At 59.5% G+C, this 21,781-nt stretch overlaps 2 protein-coding genes across 2 annotated transcripts; one reads left to right on the top strand and one right to left on the bottom strand.

Annotated features, from left to right (window-relative positions):
• The first annotated feature begins 4 nt into the window (after positions 1 to 4).
• LOC118695129 (uncharacterized) lies at positions 5 to 6,233 on the top strand. Its single transcript, XM_036396536.1, has 9 exons — positions 5 to 419; positions 755 to 893; positions 991 to 1,079; positions 1,163 to 1,293; positions 1,854 to 2,056; positions 3,874 to 4,015; positions 4,581 to 4,695; positions 4,976 to 5,100; positions 6,030 to 6,233. The coding sequence occupies exons 1-9, from the start codon at positions 5 to 7 to the stop codon at positions 6,231 to 6,233; spliced, it is 1,563 nt and encodes a 520-aa protein (XP_036252429.1).
• A 1,069-nt stretch (positions 6,234 to 7,302) lies between these two features.
• TGFA (transforming growth factor alpha) lies at positions 7,303 to 20,922 on the bottom strand. The gene is made up of 6 exons (XM_036396692.2): positions 20,852 to 20,922; positions 17,120 to 17,173; positions 15,395 to 15,509; positions 9,277 to 9,426; positions 8,496 to 8,626; positions 7,303 to 7,860 (listed from the first exon to the last, which is right to left on the bottom strand). Exons 1-6 carry the CDS (start codon positions 20,880 to 20,882, stop codon positions 7,853 to 7,855), a joined length of 489 nt encoding a protein of 162 aa, XP_036252585.1. The 5' UTR covers positions 20,883 to 20,922; the 3' UTR covers positions 7,303 to 7,852.
• Positions 20,923 to 21,781: the final 859 nt, after the last annotated feature.

The following is a 21,781-nucleotide window of genomic DNA, read 5'->3' as shown; positions in this document are numbered from 1 at the left end:
ACGCATGCGCCAGCGCCTCACCCTGCTCACCTCGCATGCGCCGCACCCTCAGCGCACGCGCAGTGCTGCCCTCGGCGCCCTGTTAGCGCCTTGCGGCTTCGCGCCTCGCTTTACGCATGCGCAACACCCACGGCCACTCAGCGCTCCCCACGCCGCCCCTGCGCGCTTCCCACCGCTCCCGCAGCGCGCATGCGCGCCCGCCGCCGCGGTGGCGCAGCGGGGAGGGCGCCGCTCTCTCGCTGCTGAGATCATGAGTTCGAGCCCCGCCACAGCCATCGCGGGGGTCTCTGTGTCCCCATGCGTGTCGCGCTGTCACTTCCCAACCCCCGGCATGTGTCCCCTCGGTTGTCACCCCGTGGGGGTGCTGAGCAATGGCGGGGGCGGGGCGCGCCCTTCTCAGGAGTGTGGCAACACCACCGGCAACTTTCTTCCTTCCTTCCTCCCTTCCTCTCCGCCGCCAGCAGCGCCCGGAGCCGGGGGTCCCACTGGAACCGGGGGTAGCACCGGAGCCGGGGGTCTCAGAGAGCCGGGGGTGTCACAGCGGAGGCAGGGGAGTCACAGGAGCCGGGGGTCCCAGAGGAACCGGGGGTCCTACAGGAGCCGGGGGTCGCACCGGAGCCGAGGTCGCACCGGAGCCGGGGTCTCAGCAGAACCGGGGGTCCCATGGGTGAGCGCTGCCCGGGGACCCCGCGCACGGCCCGGAGGGGACACGGAGCGCCTGTCACGGCCGGTGCCACCGGGAGGGGTCCCCAAGGCTCGGGGGGCGCGGGCAGGGGGCGCGGGGGTCTCCGGGTGGCCGCCCTCAGCCTCGCCCTCCTCTTCCTCCGCGCAGAGGCCGAAGGCTTCGCCCTCTGCCACGCGCCCGCGCTGCAGACCAAGGTGTTCCAGTACCGGTAAGGGACAGCCCGGGGGTGGCGGGGGACAGCGGGGGTGGCACGGGACGGGGGTGACACCGAGCGGTGGCACCGCTGTCCCCGCTTTGCCCGCCAGGCTGTGGGACGTGAACCAGAGGTCGCTGTACCTGCGCGATGACCAGCTGGTGGCCGGGCACCTGCAGGGCGCCAACGCCGCGCTGGAAGGTGACACGGGGACACGCGCGGGGACACGCGTGGGGACGGGCGTGGGGACACGCGCTGAGGGTCCCCGTGTCACCCACCCGCAGAGAAAGTGTTCTGGGTGCCCAACCGCGCCCTGGAGCCCGCCCGGCTGCCGGTGATCCTGAGCGTCCGGCACGGCTCCCGCTGCCTCCGCACCGAGCGCGGCCCCGCCGGAGAACCCCGGCTGCGGCTGCAGGTGGGGACAGCGAGGGGACAGCACAGGGGACAGGGAGGGGACAACGAGGGGGAGAGTGGTAATAGCGAGGGGACAGCGTGGGGACAGCGGGGACAGCGAGGGGACAGTGAGGGGATAACGGGGACAGCGTGGGGACAACGAGGGGACAGGGACGGGCGTGCCAAGGGGATGGGGACACCGTGGGAATGAGGACAGCAGAGGGATGGTGACATCGAAGGGATGAGGACATCACGGGGATGGGGATGCCAAGAGAATGGTGACATCAAAGGGTTGGGGACACCTAAAGAGATGGGGACACCGTGGGGGTGGTGATGAGGATGGGGACACAAAAGCTTTGGGGATGGGACACCGTGGGGAGGGGACGCCTGGGGACACGGGGGCTACAGGGGTGGGACACTGCTGGATGGGGACAGCGTGACTGTGGGAATGGGGACACGGGGATGGGACATTGTGGGACGGGGACATCGCAGGCCGTGCCCGCACCGCAGCACGGCGCTGGCACACGGTGCCCGCGGTGCCCGGGCGCTGTCCCCGCGGGTGACACGGGGGTGTCACCGCAGGACGTGGACATCCGGGAGCTGCCCCGCGCCGGTGACAGCGCGGCCGCCTTCACCTTCTTCCGCTCCTACCGGGACGGGCTGTGGCGCTTCGAGTCGGCCGCGCACCCCGGCTGGTTCCTGTGCACGTCCCCGCGCGGCCACCAGCCCCTGGCGCTCTGTCGCCACTGCGATGTCACCTCCCACCTGCTCGACTTCTACTTCCAGCTCTGCTGAGGGCCCCCGGCCCCCGCGCGGGGACAGCGGGGCCCCCAAGGCGGTGGCGCCATCCTAGGGAGGGTGGCATCACCCCCAGGATGGGGACATCCCTCTGGGGAGGTGACATCCCCCCTGAGGATGGTGCCATCCCCCCGCGGATGGTGACATCCCCCCCCCCGGGATGGCGACATCCTCACCCAGGGAGGGTGACATCCTCGCTCCTCGGTGACATCTTCCCCAGGACGGTGACATCCATCCGGGACCGTGCCATCCCCCCTTCTCCGGGGCGTGCCATCCCCTTGGGGACAGTGCCATCCCCTTGGGGACAGCGACATCCACCGCCGCGGCGTGCTGCCACCCCCCTGGGGACAGCCACATCCCCCTGGGGACAGCCACATCCCCCTGGGGACAGCCACATCCTCCCCGGGCTCCGGTGCGGGAATAAAGAGATGCCGAGGCCAGCGGTGCCCGAGTGTGGGTGACACACGGGTGGTGGCACACGGGTGGCACGGCGGGGCAGGGCGGGGCTGGTGGCCCCGCTGGATGTGTCACCGCGGCGGAGTGGCCGCTCTTGCGCCACCCGCGCGATGGGGACAGAACGGGACGTCCCCAACGGGCGGGGGTGACGCGGCCCCTTCCCGGATCCCGCGGGGCCGCCCGGGGACAGCGCGGGGACACCGGGACACGGGGGACACGGGGGACAGGGGGCACACGGGGTGTGGGGACAGCGAGCGGGGGACAACAGGGACAGGGAAGGTGGGACTTTGGGGACAGGCAACATGGAGACCGTGGGGACAGGGGAGGTGGGACCATGGGGACAGGGAGTGGGGGACAACAGGGACAGGGGATGTGGCACTTTGGGGACAGGTCACCATGGGGACGGGGCACATAGGGATGTGGGGACAGGGAATGGGGGACAACAGAGAGAGGACACAAGATTTTGGGGACAGGACACACTGTGGGGACAGGGGAGGTGGGACCATGGGGACAGGTCCCCAAGGGGACAGGGCACATGGGATCTTGGGGACAGGGAGTGGGGGACAGCAGGGACAGGGAAGGTGGCATTTTGGAGACAGGTCACCAAGGGGACAGGACACATGGGATCATGGGGACAAGGCACACAAGACCTTGGGGACAGGAGATGTGGGACCTTGGGGACAGGGCACACAGGGCCTTGGGGACAAGGGACCACAGGGATGGGACACTGGGGACACTGGGGACAGGGCACATGGGAGTTTGGGGACAGTGCTCACAGCACCTTGGGGACAGCAGTCATGGTGACAATGGTGACAAGGTGATGGCACCATGGGACAGGGGACACAGCACAGGGGATGGCACAGGGGACATCCCCGCCACGGTGACCGCAGGCATCACTGGGGACACCGGCAGCAGGTGGCATTTTGCCATTGCTCGGTGTCACCGTCACCTCCCCTGCCAATTACCAGGGCGGGCTCTGTCCCCGCCCCGTCCGGCTCGATAAAGCCACTGTCACCCGTGGGGACACGGCCCAGAGGACACGGGACAGGATCCCGGGAGGTGACACAGCCACAGGTGCTGCTCCGGGGACAGGGACAAGCTCGGGGACAATCCTGCTGGCACACGGTGCCACCTGTGCCACCTGTGCCACCATCTCCACAGGCCCAGCCATGTCACGCGCATCCAGAGCTGCCCTTAGGTGAGTGGGGACAGCGTGGGGACAGTGTGGGGATGGCATAGGGACATTGTGGGGACAACGTAGGGACAGCGCTGTCCCCTGCCTTGTGCCAGGGAGTGTCACCTCTCCCCCTCCCCGGTGTCACCTGCCCTGACCCCTGTGTCCCCGCAGAAGGACACCCCAGGGACACCGCCTGGGGGTCATGGCGGGGAGCTGGGACGCGGTCGAGGGTGTCATCGACCCTGACATGGTGGCCTTGTTCGAGGACTTCCTGGGGAAAGGTGAGTGCAGGTGTCCCCGTGTCCCTGTCCCTGTGTCCCTGTCCCCGTCCCTGTGTCCCTGTGATGTCCTCATGTGCCACATCCTCTGGGTCTCCCCTCTGTGTCCCCACATCCCCATGTCCCCATTTCCTTGTGATGTCCCCATGTCCCACACCTCTGTGTCCCCATGTCCCCACATCCCCATGCCCCCATATCCTTGTGGTGCCCCCACCAGGCATGCCCCACCTGTCTGTCCCCATGTCCCACCTGTCTGTCCCCATGTCCCACCTGTCTGTGCCCATGTCCCCATGTCCCCACCTGTCTATCCCTGTGTCCCTGTGATGTCCCCATGTCCCACATCCCCACTTGTCCATCCCTGTGTCCCATGTCCTTACCCATCCGTCCCCATGTCCTCCCATCTGTCCTGCTGTCCCCATGTCCCCGCGTCCCCATGTCCCACCTGCCCATCCCCATGTCCCATGCCCTTACCTGTCTGTCCCCGATTCCTCGTGTCCCCTGTCCTTGCCCGTCCATCCCCGTGTCTCACCTGTCCCTGCCGCTGTCCCAGAGTCCCCAGAGGTGACAGTGCCCTCCGTGGGGGTGCGCCCGACGTCGCAGCCCCAGCCCCAGCCGTACCACTACGTGCTGCGGGACACGGAGCAGCAGGGGCTGTGCCTGCGCGACGACCGCCTGGTGGCCACCAGCCTGCAGGTGGCCAACGCCGCCCAGGAAGGTGGGTGACACTAGGGGGACAGCGGTGACACGGCAGGGGTGACACCCGGGGGGGTGACAATCCGTGGGTGACGCCTGGGGGGTGGACAGGGGGGACAATCCATGGGTGACACCCTGGGGGACAGGGGGGACAATCCATGGGTGACACCCTGGAGGGATGGGGGGGACAATCCATGGGTGACACCCTGGGGGGAAACAGGGATGACAATCCATGGGTGACACCTGGGGGGACAGGGGTGACAATCCATGGGAGCACAGCGGTGACACCCCGTGTCCCACAGAGCCCATCAGCGTTGTCCCCAACCGGCACCTGGAGCGCCGGCGCTGTCCCCTCATCGTGGGCATCCGCGGTGGCACCCGCGCCCTGTCCTGCGGCACCGGCCCCGAGCCCCGGCTGAGCCTGGAGGTGACACGGGGACACGGGGGTGGCATGAGGGTGGCACGGGGGTGACAGGGGGTGACTCAATGTGGGGCTGTGGGGACACAAAGGTGGGACAGGCCAAGGTGGGACAGCTTGAGATGGGTCAAGGCAAGGTGGGTCAACCCACGTTGGGTTCAACTCAAGGTGGGCAACCCAAGGTTGGTCAACACAAGTTGGGTCAGTCCAAGGTGGTCAATCTTAGGTGGGTCAGTCAAGGTGGACAATCCAAGGTGGTCAGTCCAGGTGGGTCAGTCAAGGTGGGTCAACTCAAGGTGGGTCAGCTCAATTTGGGTCAATCCAGGTGGGGCAATCAAGGTGGGGCAATCAAGGTGGGGCAATCAAGGTGGATCAACTCAAGGTGGGGACACCCTGGGGTGGTGGGGACCCAAAAATGGCGCAGCTCAAGGTGGGTGAGCCAAGGTGAGGTGAGGGCACCCAGAGATGGGTCAGCCCAAGGTGGACATCCTGGGAAAGGCCATCCCAAGGTGTGGTGGGCACCCAGGGCTGGGTCAGCCCAAGGTGGGGCATCCGGGAGTGGCGTCATCCCAAAGCGGTGTCACCTGGAGGCGGGGCCACCAGGAAGTGGGGATTCCCCAGGGTGGGGTGATGATGGCATCACCTGGGGGTGTGGTCACCTGGGGGTGTGGTCACCTGGGGGTGTGGTCCTGATGTTGTTGGCATCTGGAGATGGGGGTTCCTTGAGGTGGGGTCACCTGGCCATGGCGTCACTGGGAGGTGGGGTCACCTGGAGATGAGATCACCTGGAGCTGGGGTCACCTGGACATGGTGTCACCTGGAGTTGGGGTCACCTGGAAATTGGGTCTGTGTGGGTTCCTCGAGGGGGTGCCACGGCTGTCCCCCATGCCGCTGCTGCCACCATTTGGTGCCACCATTTTGTGTCCCCTGCCCGGCAGGACGTGGGGCTGCTGGAGCTGTTCTCGGGTGACAAGGACAGGGCCACGCCCTTCACCTTCTACAAGACCTTTGGGGGCTCCACGCACACCTTCGAGGCCGCCGCCTTCCCCGGGCTCTTCCTCAGCACGGCCACGGGCCCGGACGAGCCGCTGGGCCTGGCACCGCCCCCGAGCGCCACCGCCTTCTACCTGCGCCGCAAGTGACACCTGGGGATGTCCCTGGTGCCACCACCGCCTTCCACCTGCGCCGCAAGTGACACCTGGGGACGTCCCCGGTGGGGACATCCGGGATTGGGGACATTCATCACTGCCACCGCCTTCTACCTGCGCCGCAAGTGACACCTGGGGACACCCATGGTGGGACATCCACGGTGGGATCAGAGCTCCCTTTTAAAGGTCAGGACCCTCTTTTTGGGGTCAGGACTCTTTTTTGGGGGTCAGGAGCCTCCATTTGGGGTTAGAACCCTCCTTTTGGGGTAAGAACCGTTTTTTTTGGTGTCAGAACCATTTGGGAGTGAACCAAACCCTCCGGGAACCGCCCCAAAACCGCCCCAAAATCAACAGGAACCGCCCCAAAACCCGGCCCCAAACCTGCTGGGAACTGACCCAAAATCAACGGGAACCGCCCCAAACCCGCCCCAAAACTGCTGAGAATGCCCCCAAAACCACAGAGAATCCCCCAAAACTGCCGGGAATTGCCCCAAAACTGATGAGAATCGCCCCAAAACTGATGAGAAGGCCCAAATTGACCCAAACCTGAGGGGAATCACCCCAAAACCTCCAGGACCAGCCCAAAACCGCCGGGAATTGCCCCAAAACCACCCCAAACCTGCCCCCAGAATGGGGCCTAAACTGGTTCACCAGGGCTTCAAAATTTGGGATGAAAATCTGGGAACTTGACGCTGATCCCAAAACCGGGCTTCAAAATTTGGGATAAAATAATGGGAAAATGGGGTTGAGTTCATTATTGGAATATTAGGCTTGAAAATTTGGGATAAAATTATTGGAAAATGGAGCTGAGTTCATTATCGGGGCATGAGGGCTTGAAAATTTGGGATGAAAATTTGGGAATTTGGGAATATCCCCCCCCCCCACTCCCAGCTGTGGGATTCAGCATCTCCTTCCCAAATATTTCCCCGATAAAAAACCCCAAACCATGAATTTTTTGAAAAAAAAAAAAAAAAATTGTTTTTACGTCACTTAAATAACTCTAACCCAGGTTTTTAGGATGGGAAAAAAAAAAAATAAAAATAAAAACCCCAAGACCAGGCAATGACAAGAACATCTTTATAGGAATCAAAATTAATTTAAACCAGGCGAAATAAATTAAAACATTAAATATTAACTTTCAGTGCAACATATACAGAAGACATGAGAGTAACCATGACTTTAAAAAAAAACCAAAAAAACAAAACAAAACAAAAAACCCCAAAACAACCCCAAAAACAACCCCAAAACAGAGGGAAAAGCTCTGGGTTGGTTACTAAGGGGGAATTAAGGCTGTGCCTCCAGCCCGAGGAGGTTTCCTGGGATTTAAATTCATTTATTATTAATAAAAACCTGGGATTTGTCCCCAAAAATGAGCCGGATTTGGGTTTTTTTGTTTTTTTTCTGTAGAAAAATAAATCCCCATCCTGGCGGGGGTTTGGGTTAAAATCCCAAATATTTGGGTTTGAGAAATCCCGGGAAAACGACCCAAAAGTCGAGGGAGAACCCGGGGAAAGGGCGGGAAAAGGGGGAAAACGCCCCAAAAAGGATCCGAGGGGGGGCGGGGGGACGGTCCTGGGGGGGTCCCCAGGTGTCCCCAGATGGTCCCGGGCCTGTCACACACCTGTGGGGACGGGAATGGCAGCGGTTACACACCAGGGTGTCACCTGTGTCCCCCCACCTGTCCCAGGTGTCCCCCACCTGTCCCAGTGTCCTCAGGTGTCCTCCACCTGTCCCAGGTGTCCCCACGTGTCCCCAGGTGTCCCTCCCCTGTCCCAGGTGTCCCCACGTGTCCCCAGGTGTCCCCTGTGTCCCTCACCTGTCTCACTGTGGCAGCAGGACGTGCCCCCCACCCCAGGTGTCCCTCCCCTGTCCCATGGATGTCCCCAGGTGTCCCAGGTGTCCCCTCACCTGTCCCAAGTGTCCCCTGTGTCCCAGGTGTCCCCCACCTCTCCCAGGTGTACCCCAGGTATCCCAAGGATGTCCCCAGGTGTCCCCTGTGTCCCCCACCTGTCCCAGGTGTCCCCAGGTGTTCCCAGGTGTGCCAGGTGTCCCTCACCTGTCTCGCTGTGGCAGAAGGAGGTGTCCCCCACCCCAGGTGTCCCCAGGTGTCCCCCACCTGTCCCAGGTGTCCCCAGGTGTCCCCAGGTGTCCCCAGGTGTCCCCGACCTGTCCCAGGTGTCCCCAGGTGTCCCCAGGTGTCCCCAGGTGTCCCCAACCTGTCCCAGGTGTCCCCAGGTGTCCCCAGGTGTCCCTCACCTGTCTCGCTGTGGCAGCAGGACGCTCCCCCCTTGAGGAGCCCCCCCGGTTTCTCGGGGCCGGCTCCGGGCTCGCGGCACCAGCCGGGACAGGGACAGGGACAGGGCCAGCGCTTCCGCAGGCGACAGCAGCTGGGGACAGCAATGGGGACATGGGGACACAGGGACACAGATATGGGGACATGGGGACAGTGACAGGGACATGGGGACACAGGGAATGGGCACGGGGACAGGGATAGGACACAGGGACATGGGGAATGGGGACACACGGAATGGGGACGGGGACACAGACATGGGGACATGGGGACAGGGCCAGTGCTTCCACAGGTGACAGCAGCTGGGGACAGCAATGGGACAGGGATGGGACAGGGACATGGGGACACGGGGAATGTGAATGGGGACAGGGATAGGACACAGGGACAGGGAATGGGGACGAGGACACAGGGATGGGGTTGGAGATAGGGCTGGGGACAGGGACAGGGAATGGGGACAGGGATGGGGACACGGGAAATGGGGACAGAGGGACAGGGAATGGAGACAGGAACTGGGTTGGAGATAGTACTGGGGACAGGGACAGGGTCAGGGATACGGAACGGGGACAGGGAATGGGGACAGGGATGGGGACAGGGAATGGGGACAGGGAATGGGGACAGGAAATGGGATGGGGACGAGGAATGAGGACAGGGACACAGGGATGGGGAGAGATATGGGGATAGGGAACGGGGACAGGGATGGGGTCCCTTGTCCCGGGCTGTCCCCAGGAAGTCCCCAGTGGCACTCACTGGACCAGGACGCAGACGGTGACGAGCAGGGCCGAGGCCACCACGGCCACCACGAGCAGGGCTGTGATGGTTTGCTTCTTCTGGGTGGCTGCCACCACGGCCAGCAGGTCAGCGTGCTCACAGCGCGTCCCCACGTACCCCGAGTGACACCTGGGGACACAGGGAAGGTCAGCCTGGAGTTTTGGGATCACTGGGACCCCAAACCCAGAGTTTTGGGGTCTCCCCAGCACAGTGACCCCACAGTTTTCGGGTTAGGGGATTTAGGCACTCACACACAGGTTTCTCCTGACCCCGCAGTTTTGGGGTTATGGGATTTAGGCACTCACACACAGATTCTCTTGCCCCCATAATTTCAGGGTTAGGGGATTTAGGCACTCACACGCAGGCGGGTTTCTCCTCCTGATCCCATAGTTTTGAGGGATGTGACCCCACAGTTTCGGGGTTAGGGGATTTAGGCACTCACACGCAGGTTTCTCCTGACCCCGTAATTTCAGGGTTAGGGGATTTAGGCACTCACACACAGATTCTCTTGCCCCGGTAATTTCAGGGTTAGGGGATTTAGGCACTCACACACAGATTCTCTTGCCCCCATAATTTCAGGGTTAGGGGATTTAGGCACTGACACGCAGGTTTCTCCTGACCCCGTAATTTCAGGGTTAGGGGATTTAGGCACTCACACACAGGTTTCTCCTGACCCCACAGTTCAGGGTTAGGGGATTTAGGCACTCACACACAGATTCTCTTTCTTGCCCCCAAAGTTTAGGGTTAGGGGATTTAGGCACTCACACGCAGGTTTCTCCTGACCCCGTAATTTCAGGGTTAGGGGATTTAGGCACTCACACACAGGTTTCTCCTGACCTCGTAATTTCAGGGTTAGGGGATTTAGGCACTCACACACAGGTTTCTCCTGACTCCGCAGTTTTGGGGTTATGGGATTTAGGCACTCACACGCAGATTCTCTTGCCCCCGTAATTTCAGGGTTAGGGGATTTAGGCACTCACACACAGATTCTCTTGCCCCCGTAATTTCAGGGTTAGGGGATTTAGGCACTCACACACAGATTCTCTTGCCCCCATAATTTCAGGGTTATGGGATTTAGGCACTCACACGCAGATTCTCTTGCCCCCGTAATTTCAGGGTTATGGGATTTAGGCACTCACACACAGATTCTCTTGCCCCCATAATTTCAGGGTTAGGGGATTTAGGCACTCACACGCAGGCGGGTTTCTCCTCCTGATCCCATAGTTTTGAGGGATGTGACCCCACAGTTCAGGGTTAGGGGATTTAGGCACTCACACGCAGGTTTCTCCTGACCCCGTAATTTCAGGGTTAGGGGATTTAGGCACTCACACGCAGGTTTCTCTTGCCCCCGTAATTTCGGGGTTAGGGGATTTAGGCACTCACACACAGGTTTCTCCTGACCCCACAGTTTAGGGTTAGGGGATTTAGGCACTCAAACACAGGTTCTCTTGCCCCCGTAATTTCGGGGTTAGGGGATTTAGGCACTCACACGCAGGTTCTCTTGCCCCCATAATTTCAGGGTTATGGGATTTAGGCACTCACACACAGGTTTCTCTTGCCCCCGTAATTTCGGGGTTAGGGGATTTAGGCACTCACACGCAGGTTTCTCCTGACCCCACAGTTCAGGGTTAGGGGATTTAGGCACTCACACACAGATTCTCTTTCTTGCCCCCACAGTTTAGGGTTAGGGGATTTAGGCACTCAAACACAGGTTCTCTTGCCCCCGTAATTTCGGGGTTAGGGGATTTAGGCACTCACACACAGATTCTCTTGCCCCCATAATTTCAGGGTTAGGGGATTTAGGCACTCACACGCAGGCGGGTTTCTCCTCCTGATCCCATAGTTTTGCGGGATGTGACCCCACAGTTTTGGGGTTAGGGGATTTAGGCTCTCACACGCAGGTTCTCTTTCTTGCCCCCGCAGTTTAGGGTTAGGGGATTTAGGCACTCACACACAGGTTTCTCCTAACCCCGCTGTTTTGGGGTTATGGGATTTAGGCACTCACACGCAGATTCTCTTGCCCCCGTAATTTCAGGGTTAGGGGATTTAGGCACTCACACGCAGGCGGGTTTCTCCTCCTGATCCCATAGTTTTGAGGGATGTGACCCCACCGTTTCGGGGTTAGGGGATTTAGGCACTCACACACAGATTCTCTTGCCCCCGTAATTTCGGGGTTAGGGGATTTAGGCACTCACACGCAGATTCTCTTGCCCCTGTAATTTCGGGGTTAGGGGATTTAGGCACTGACACGCAGGTTTCTCCTGACCCCGTAATTTCGGGGTTAGGGGATTTAGGCACTCACACACAGGTTTCTCCTGACCCCACAGTTCAGGGTTAGGGGATTTAGGCACTCACACGCAGATTCTCTTTCTTGCCCCCACAGTTTAGGGTTAGGGGATTTAGGCACTCACACGCAGGTTCTCTTGCCCCCATAATTTCAGGGTTAGGGGATTTAGGCACTGACACGCAGGTTTCTCTTGCCCCCGTAATTTCGGGGTTAGGGGATTTAGGCACTCACACACAGGTTTCTCCTGACCCCACAGTTCAGGGTTAGGGGATTTAGGCACTCACATGCAGATTCTCTTTCTTGCCCCCACAGTTTAGGGTTAGGGGATTTAGGCTCTCACACGCAGGTTCTCTTGCCCCCACAGTTTAAGGTTAGGGGATTTAGGCACTCACATGCAGATTCTCTTGCCCCCATAATTTCAGGGTTAGGGGATTTAGGCACTCACACACAGGTTCTCTTGCCCCCGTAATTTCAGGGTTAGGGGATTTAGGCACTCACACGCAGGTTTCTCCTGACCCCGTAATTTCAGGGTTAGGGGATTTAGGCACTCACACACAGGTTTCTCCTGACCCCGCAGTTTTGGGGTTAGGGGATTTAGGCACTCACACACAGGTTCTCTTGCCCCCATAATTTCAGGGTTAGGGGATTTAGGCACTCACACGCAGGATTCTCTTTCTTGCCCCCACAGTTCAGGGTTATGGGATTTAGGCACTCACACACAGGTTCTCTTGCCCCCGTAATTTCAGGGTTAGGGGATTTAGGCACTCACACGCAGGTTTCTCCTGACCCCGTAATTTCAGGGTTAGGGGATTTAGGCACTCACACGCAGGTTTCTCCTGACCCCATAATTTCAGGGTTAGGGGATTTAGGCACTCACACAGAGATTCTCTTGCCCCCATAATTTCAGGGTTAGGGGATTTAGGCACTCACACACAGGTTTCTCCTGACCCCACAGTTCAGGGTTAGGGGATTTAGGCACTCACACACAGAGTCTCTTGCCCCCATAATTTCAGGGTTAGGGGATTTAGGCACTCACACGCAGATTCTCTTGCCCCCATAATTTCAGGGTTATGGGATTTAGGCACTCACACGCAGGTTCTCTTGCCCCCACAGTTTAGGGTTAGGGGATTTAGGCACTCACACGCAGATTCTCTTGCCCCCACAGTTCAGGGTTAGGGGATTTAGGCACTCACACGCAGATTCTCTTGCCCCCGTAATTTCAGGGTTAGGGGATTTAGGCACTCACACGCAGATTCTCTTGCCCCGGTAATTTCAGGGTTAGGGGATTTAGGCACTCACACTCAGGTTCTCTTGCCCCCGTAATTTCAGGGTTAGGGGATTTAGGCACTCACACACAGATTCTCTTGCCCCCGTAATTTCAGGGTTAGGGGATTTAGGCACTCACACACAGGTTTCTCCTGACCCCGCAGTTTTGGGGTTAGGGGATTTAGGCACTCACACACAGATTCTCTTTCTTGCCCCCACAGTTTAGGGTTAAGGGATTTAGGCACTCACACACAGATTCTCTTTCTTGCCCCCACAGTTTAGGGTTAGGGGATTTAGGCACTCACATGCAGATTCTCTTTCTTGCCCCCACAGTTTAGGGTTAGGGGATTTAGGCACTCACACGCAGGTTCTCTTGCCCCCATAATTTCAGGGTTAGGGGATTTAGGCACTCACACGCAGATTCTCTTGCCCCCATAATTTCAGGGTTAGGGGATTTAGGCACTCACACGCAGGTTCTCTTGCCCCCACAGTTTGGGGTTAGGGGATTTAGGCACTCACACGCAGGTTCTCTTGCCCCCACAGTTTAGGGTTAGGGGATTTAGGCTCTCACACGCAGGTTCTCTTGCCCCCACAGTTTAAGGTTAGGGGATTTAGGCACTCACATGCAGATTCTCTTGCCCCCATAATTTCAGGGTTAGGGGATTTAGGCACTCACACACAGGTTCTCTTGCCCCCGTAATTTCAGGGTTAGGGGATTTAGGCACTCACACGCAGGTTTCTCCTGACCCCGTAATTTCAGGGTTAGGGGATTTAGGCACTCACACACAGGTTTCTCCTGACCCCGCAGTTTTGGGGTTAGGGGATTTAGGCACTCACACACAGGTTCTCTTGCCCCCATAATTTCAGCGTTAGGGGATTTAGGCACTCACACGCAGGATTCTCTTTCTTGCCCCCACAGTTCAGGGTTATGGGATTTAGGCACTCACACACAGGTTTCTCCTGACCCCACAGTTTGGGGTTAGGGGATTTAGGCACTCACACGCAGGTTCTCTTGCCCCCACAGTTCAGGGTTAGGGGATTTAGGCACTCACACGCAGGTTTCTCCTGACCCCATAATTTCAGGGTTAGGGGATTTAGGCACTCACACAGAGATTCTCTTGCCCCCATAATTTCAGGGTTAGGGGATTTAGGCACTCACACACAGGTTTCTCCTGACCCCACAGTTCAGGGTTAGGGGATTTAGGCACTCACACACAGAGTCTCTTGCCCCCATAATTTCAGGGTTAGGGGATTTAGGCACTCACACGCAGATTCTCTTGCCCCCATAATTTCAGGGTTATGGGATTTAGGCACTCACACGCAGGTTCTCTTGCCCCCACAGTTTAGGGTTAGGGGATTTAGGCACTCACACGCAGATTCTCTTGCCCCCACAGTTCAGGGTTAGGGGATTTAGGCACTCACACGCAGGTTTCTCTTGCCCCCGTAATTTCAGGGTTAGGGGATTTAGGCACTCACACGCAGATTCTCTTGCCCCGGTAATTTCAGGGTTAGGGGATTTAGGCACTCACACTCAGGTTCTCTTGCCCCCGTAATTTCAGGGTTAGGGGATTTAGGCACTCACACACAGATTCTCTTGCCCCCGTAATTTCAGGGTTAGGGGATTTAGGCACTCACACACAGGTTTCTCCTGACCCCGCAGTTTTGGGGTTAGGGGATTTAGGCACTCACACACAGATTCTCTTTCTTGCCCCCACAGTTTAGGGTTAAGGGATTTAGGCACTCACACACAGATTCTCTTTCTTGCCCCCACAGTTTAGGGTTAGGGGATTTAGGCACTCACATGCAGATTCTCTTTCTTGCCCCCACAGTTTAGGGTTAGGGTATTTAGGCACTCACACGCAGGTTCTCTTGCCCCCATAATTTCAGGGTTAGGGGATTTAGGCACTCACACGCAGATTCTCTTGCCCCCATAATTTCAGGGTTAGGGGATTTAGGCACTCACACGCAGGTTCTCTTGCCCCCACAGTTCAGGGTTAGGGGATTTAGGCACTCACACGCAGGTTCTCTTGCCCCCACAGTTCAGGGTTAGGGGATTTAGGCACTCACACGCAGGTTCTCTTGCCCCCACAGTTTGGGGTTAGGGGATTTAGGCACTCACACACAGGTTCTCTTGCCCCCACAGTTCAGGGTTAGGGGATTTAGGCACTCACACACAGGTTCTCTTGCCCCCACAGTTCAGGGTTAGGGGATTTAGGCACTCACACACAGGTTTCTCCTGACCCCGTAATTTCAGGGTTAGGGGATTTAGGCACTCACACGCAGATTCTCTTTCTTGCCCCCACAGTTCAGGGTTATGGGATTTAGGCACTCACACGCAGGTTCTCTTGCCCCCACAGTTCAGGGTTAGAGGATTTAGGCACTCACACACAGGTTTCTCTTGACCCCGCAGTTTTGGGGTTAGGGGATTTAGGCACTCACACACAGGTTTCTCCTGACCCCACAGTTTGGGGTTAGGGGATTTAGGCACTCACACACAGGTTCTCTTGCCCCCACAGTTCGGGGTTAGGGGATTTAGGCACTCACACGCAGGCGGGTTTCTCCTCCTGCACCAGGAAGCGGCAGGTGCCGTGGAAGCAGAACTGCCGGTGCGAGTCGGGGCACTCGTTGAAGTGCGACCTCACGGCCGCCGCCACCGGGGCTGGGGGAAAACGAGGAGAGAAAAGGGGATTTTGGGGAAATCCCTCCCAAAAATTGGGGGAGCAGATCCCAGGAGGGGTTGGGGATAGAGGAAAGGGGTGGCAGCAGCCTTGGGGTGACAGGAGGGACACGGGGCTGGGCTCCCTCCCACCCCAAAAGGAGATTTCCCATCCCAAAAGGAGGTGTCCCATCCTAAAAGGAGAGCTCCTATCCCAAAAGGAGTTTTTCCCACCCCAAAAGGAGATTTCCCACCCCCAAAATGAGTTTTGCCCATCCTAAAAGGAGATTTCCCATCCCAAAAGCAGATTTCCCACCCCCAAAGGAGTTTTTTCCACCCCAAAAGGAGATTTCCCATCCCAAAAGCTTTTCCCACCCCAAAAGATTTCCCAGCCTCAAAAGGAGATTTCCCCTCACCCCAAAAGGAGATTATTCCACCCCAAAAGGGAGATTTCCTAGCCCCAAAAGATGTCTCAGCCCCAAAAGGAGATTTTCCCCATCCCAAAAGGAGGCGTCCCATCCTAAAAGGAGAGTTCCCATCCCAAAAGGAGTTTTTTTCCACCCCAAAAGCAGATTTCCCAGCCCAAAGGCAGGTTTCCCATTTCTCATCCCAAAAGGATTTCTCCCACCCCAAAAGGGAGATCTCCCATCCCAAGGGCAAGCAGAGCTGCTTTAGGGTTTATTTTGGGATCTCTGCGCAGCCACCCCAAAGATCCCAGCTGGGTCCTGCCTCAATAATCCCTCAGGAATTTCCTAAAGAGCTCAGAAGGGAGGAGGAGGAGGAGGAGGAGGAGGAGGGAGCCCAGCCCCGCTCCTGTTTCCCATTAAACCCCATTAAACCCCCCTGGTTTGAATTATCCCCGGGAGGGAATTTCCTGCTGGGATTGTTTGGGATCGAGGCACTTCCGAACCCACCCCCGGCTCCAGGCCCGGATTTACGGCAGCCCCAAAGGGGGCTTGGATCAAAGCCTGGGATGTGGGATGGGCTCGGGATGTCCCCGTGTCCCCAGAGCTGGGAAAAGCCACCCTGGGATGTCCCCGGCTCTGAGGGGTCCTAGGGTGGGTCACACTGGGATGTCCCTGTGTCCCCAGAGCTGGAAGAGCCACCCTGGGGTGTCCCCAGCGCTGAGGAGGTTTGGGGTGGCTGGGATTGGGATGTCCCCGTGTCCCCAACACTGGGAAAAGCCACCCTGGGGTGTCCCCAACACTGGGAAAAGCCACCCTGGGGTGTCCCTGTGTCCCCAGCACTGAGGAGGTTTTTAGGGGTTCTTCTGGAAACCCTTTCCTTGTAGGGAAACCCTTTCTTTTGGGGCTAAAACCTTTCCTTTTGGGGGCAAAACCTTTCCTTTTGGGGGCCAGAAACCCTTTGTTTTTGGGGCCAGAAACCCTTTGTTTTTTGGGACCAGAAACCCTTTTTTGGGGGACCAGAACCCCTTTGTTTCTGGGACCATAAACCCTTTTTTTTTGTGAGCAGGAAACAATTCCTGGTTTTCCCCTCAGACATCAGGCCCAGGATCCCACCCAGGGCCCCGTAACCCCATAAAGAGGAAGGGTGGGACACCAAAAAACCCCAAAAAACCCCAAAAAACCCCAAAATTCCCGCTGGGCACTCACCGCTCCGGCCGGCCGTGCTGTTGTCCAGCGCGTGGCACGCGGCCAGCAGGACACCTGGGGAGGGACAACGGGGTCAGACACGCCCTGACCCCAAAAAACCCCACAAAAAAAAACCCCCAAAACCCCAAGGGGGGATTTAGGGTTGGCAAAACCGCCCCGAGATTTCGAAGGAAAACGAAGGAATTTTTAGGAAATTTGTAAGGGAAAAATCTCCAAGATTTTTAAGGAGAAATCTCCAAGACTTTTAAGGAGAAATCTCCAAGACTTTTAGGGAGAAATCTCCAAGATTTTTAAGGAGAAATCTCCAAGATTTTTAAGGAGAAATCTCCAAGACTTTTAAGGAGAAATTTCTAAGATTTTTAAGGAGAAATCTCCAAGATTTTTAAGGAGAAATCTCAAGATTTCTAAGGAGAAATCTCAAAGATTTTTATGGAAAATGCAGGAATTGCCAGTGGGGGTGGAATCCTGGGGTCGTGGCAAGAATGACCCTCCCTTGAGTGACCCCTTGGAGATTTTTTAGGAAAATTCTCCAAGATGATTTTGAAGGGAAAAGATTTTAAAGGAAAGATCTCCAAAATTTTTAAGGAAAAAGAATTTTAAAGGAAAATTTTCCAAGATTTTTATGGAAAATGCAGGAATTCCCAGTGGGGGTGGAATTATGGGGTCGTGGCAGGAATGACCCTCCCTTGAGTGACCCCTTGGAGATTTTTAAGGAAAATTCTCCAAGATTTTTTAAAGGAAGAAAAAAAAAAAAAAAAGGATCCATCCAGGGCTTTGGGGATTCTCCACAGCTTTAGGGATCCAACACAAATTCTGGGATCCACCACAGCTCCAGGAACCCACTGCAGCTTCAGGGATCCACCATGGCTTCATGGATCCACTCAGAGCTTTGGGGATTCAGCAGAGCTTCGGGGATCCACCACAAATTCAGGGATCCATCCAGGGCTTCGGGGATCCACCATGGCCTCAGGGATCCACCAGAGCTTCAAGGACTCTCCATGGCTTTAGGGATCTACCAGAGCTTCAGGGACCTTCCTGGGCTTTGGGGATCCACTGGAGCTTCAGGGATCCATCCAGGGCTTCCCTGGTTTCCTCACAGACCTCGGGGGTCCTCCTCCCATGGAAGTTCCATCACCAATCCATTCTCATCCCAACTCTTCCCATTTTTCCCAGCTTGGGGCTTTGTGTGTTCTGGGGTTTTTTGGGGAACGCGCCTCCACTCTTGGGATTTTGGGGAATGGCTCATCCTGGTGGGAAGGCTGGGCATCCATCCCTTGGCATTCCAGTGGAATGAGTGGGCATCCCCTGGGCACTCCAGTTCTGAGTGGGCGTCCATCCCTATGGGCATCCCGGTTCTGAGTGGGCATCCATCCCCTGGCATTCCGGTGGGATCGGTGGGCATCCATCCCCCTTGGCATTCCACTGGGATCAGTGGGCATCCATCCCCTGGCATTCTGGTGGGATCAGTGGGCGTCCATCCCGGTGGGCATCCATCCCCTGGGCACTCCATTTCTGAGTGGGCATCCATCCCCCCATGGCATTCTGGTTCTGCGTGGGCATCCAGGTTCTGAGTGGGTGTTCATCTCCTGGGCATTCCAGTCCTGAGTGGGCATCCATCCCCTGGCATTCCAGTGGGATCAGTGGGCGTCCATCCCCGTGGATATCTATCCCTTGGCATTCCAGTTTTGGGTGGGCATCCATCCCCCTGGCATCAGGGTGGGATTAGTGGGCATCCATCCCCTGGGCGCTCCAGTTCTGAGTGGGCATTCTGGTTCTGGGTGGGTGTTCATCTCCTGGGCATTCCGGTGGGATCAGTGGGCATCCATCCCCGTGGGTGTCCATCCCTTGGCATTCCAGTGGAGCGAGTGGGCATCCATCCCCTGGGCACTGCAGTTCTGAGTGTGTGTCCATCCCTGTGGGCATCCTGGTTCTGAGCAGGTGCCCATCCCCTCTGCCATTCCGGTGGGATCAGTGGGCATCCATCCCTGTGGGCATCCTGATGGGATCAGTGGGCATCCATCCCCTGGGCACTCCATTCCTGAGGGGGCATCCAGCTTCTGAGTGGGCACCCATCCCTGTGGGTATTCTGGTCCTGAGTGGGCACCCATCCCTTGGCATTCCGGTGGGATCAGTGGGCATCCATCCCAGAGGACGTCCATCCCCTGGGCATTTGGGGGGCATCCATCCCCCTGGCATTGGGGTTCCGAGTGGGCATCCACCCCTTGGCATTCTGGTGGGATCAATGGGCATCCATCCCCAAGGGCATCCACCCCTTGGCATTCCAGTGGGATCAATGGGCATCCATCCCCAAGGGCATCCATCCCTTGGCATTCTGGTGGGATCAGTGGGCATCCATCCCCAAGGGCATCCATCCCTTGGCATTCCGGTTCCTCCTTCCCAGCTCCTCTCCGTGGGCAGCCCAGCCCTCATCCCCGATCCTGGCCCTTGGGAAATTCTCCATGCCCAGCCTGGGGATACCGGGCACCCCCTGGGCACTCGGACAATCCCCGCTCGAGCCCCATCCCCACCCCCATTCCAGCCCATCCCACCCCGTTCTCCAGGAATCTCCGGGAGTCTCTCCCTCCGAGGGACTCCCAAACCTTCCCACCGCGCTTCCAGCAGCTCCATCCCGATAATTCCCGGCTCGCTTCTTCCCACGGCGTCTCCCGAGATTCCCCCCGGTCCCGATCCCCGCTGGGCTCCAGCCCCGCGCTGCAGGGACCCGAAGCGCTTCCCTTCCCTTCCCTTCCCTTCCCTTCCCTTCCCTTCCCTTCCCTTCCCTTCCCTTCCCCACGGCCCGAGGGCTCCGATCCCACCCGGATCCCACCCGGGAACTGCCGGGGAACCGCGGCTCAGCCCCCCGAGGGCGAGCAGCGGCACCGGAGAGAGACGCGGAGCCACGGGAACGGGCGGGAGCGGGAGAGAACGGGACACGGGAGCTCGGGATGAGCCCCGGGAGCAGGGACACGGCGCCGGAGCCACCGGGGGACGCTCGGAGCCACCGGGGGAGCCTCGGTGGAGGAGCAGGACCGGGACACGGCGCTGGAGCCACCGGAGGAGTTTCGGAGGAGGAGCAGGACCGGGACACGGCGCCGGAGCCACCGGGGGACGCTCGGAGCGGGACACGGCGCGGCAGCACCGGGCGCTGGAGCGGGGCCAAGCGCGGCCGCTTTCCCGCCGGGATACCGGAGCTGCGGCTGGGTGCCACCGGCGGGGACAGCGAGACAAAGCCAGCCGAGCTCCAGCCGCCCGCACCGGGATCGATCCGTCCGTCCGTCCTTCCCCCGGGAGCATCCCCGCTCCCGTCCCGTCCCGTCCCGGCATCGCCGCACTCCAGCCCGGAGCGCCCCCGCTCCCCACCGCCCCCTTCCCTCGGCACCCCCCCTGCAACTCTCATTAGCCCCCAGCCCTAATTAGCCGCTCTAATTAAGCGTCTGACCGCGGCCGTACTCACGCGTCGCGGCGAAGGCGCCTTTCCCACAGGGAGCGAACTTCGGGAGCGCCCGCGCGGGGGAATTTTATGGGGTTTTTATAGGATTTTTATAGGATTTTCACCGCAGTCCCGCGATTCACGGAGCGACCCCCAGAACCCACCCGCAGAGCCCCCCGAGCCCTCGGGGCCGCCCCGCTCCGGGGTCCGGCTGGGGCTGGGGGCGCGGAGCCCCCCGGGCCGAGCCGAGCCGAACCGAGCCGGGCTGGGCCGGGCCGGGCTGGGCTGAGCCCCGCACGTACCGAGGGCGAGCGCGGCCGGGCCGCCCGCCATGGCGGGGCTGCACCGGAGCGAGCGGGGCCGGGGCCGGGCCGGGCCGGGCGGGCGCTGGCGGCGGGGCCGCTGCGGGGCCGAGGGGCGGCTCCGCCCGGCGGAAATGGGCGGCACCGGCCGGGCCGGGGCGGGGACAGCGAGGGCAGCGGCACGGCCGGACCGCCCCGGGCACCGTGCGGGACACACCCCCGGGACCCACCGGGACCACCGGGACACACCCCCGGGACCACCGGGACACACGCCTGGGACCACCGGGACCCTGTGGATCCCACCCCCAGGACCACCGGGACACACCCCTGGGACCCATCGGGACCACCGAGACACGCTCCCGGGACCCACCGGGACCCACCCCCGGGACCACCGGGACCACCGGGACACACCCCCGCGACCCCCGGGACCACCGGGACACACCCCTGGACCCCTCCGGACCCACCCCCGGGACCCCCCGGGAATCTGTGGGACCCAGCCCCGGGACCACCCGGACCCCTCCCCGGACATCCTGCGGGACCCGCCCCCGGGACCCCCCGACACCGTGCGGGACCCAACCCCGGGACCCCTCGGGACCCACCCCTGGGACCGTGTGGGACGCACCCTGTGGGACCCCCCCCCCCCCGACACCCTGCGGGTTCCCCCCTGTGGGACCACCTGGGCAATACCCTCATGGGACCCCCGGCAGCTCCCTGGGACCAGGGCCCCCCATGTCCCTCCCTGGCCCCCACCCCGTGACTCCCGGGTTGCCAAACCCCTGCCAGCACATCCTGTGTCATCCTCAGCTGCTGCTGATCCCAGCCTTGGTCATCCCGAAATCTGCAGGGCCACCACCCTGCTGACCCCACCCTTGGTCATCCTGAAACCCATGGAGCCCTCGCCCCGCTGACCCCACCCTTGGTCACCCCAAA

Source organism: Molothrus ater, chromosome 28 (assembly GCF_012460135.2).
Source record: "Molothrus ater isolate BHLD 08-10-18 breed brown headed cowbird chromosome 28, BPBGC_Mater_1.1, whole genome shotgun sequence".
NCBI lineage: Eukaryota > Metazoa > Chordata > Aves > Passeriformes > Icteridae > Molothrus > Molothrus ater.
The sequence above is the reverse complement of the archived record's forward strand: the minus strand, read 5'-3'. Positions and strand labels throughout refer to the sequence as shown.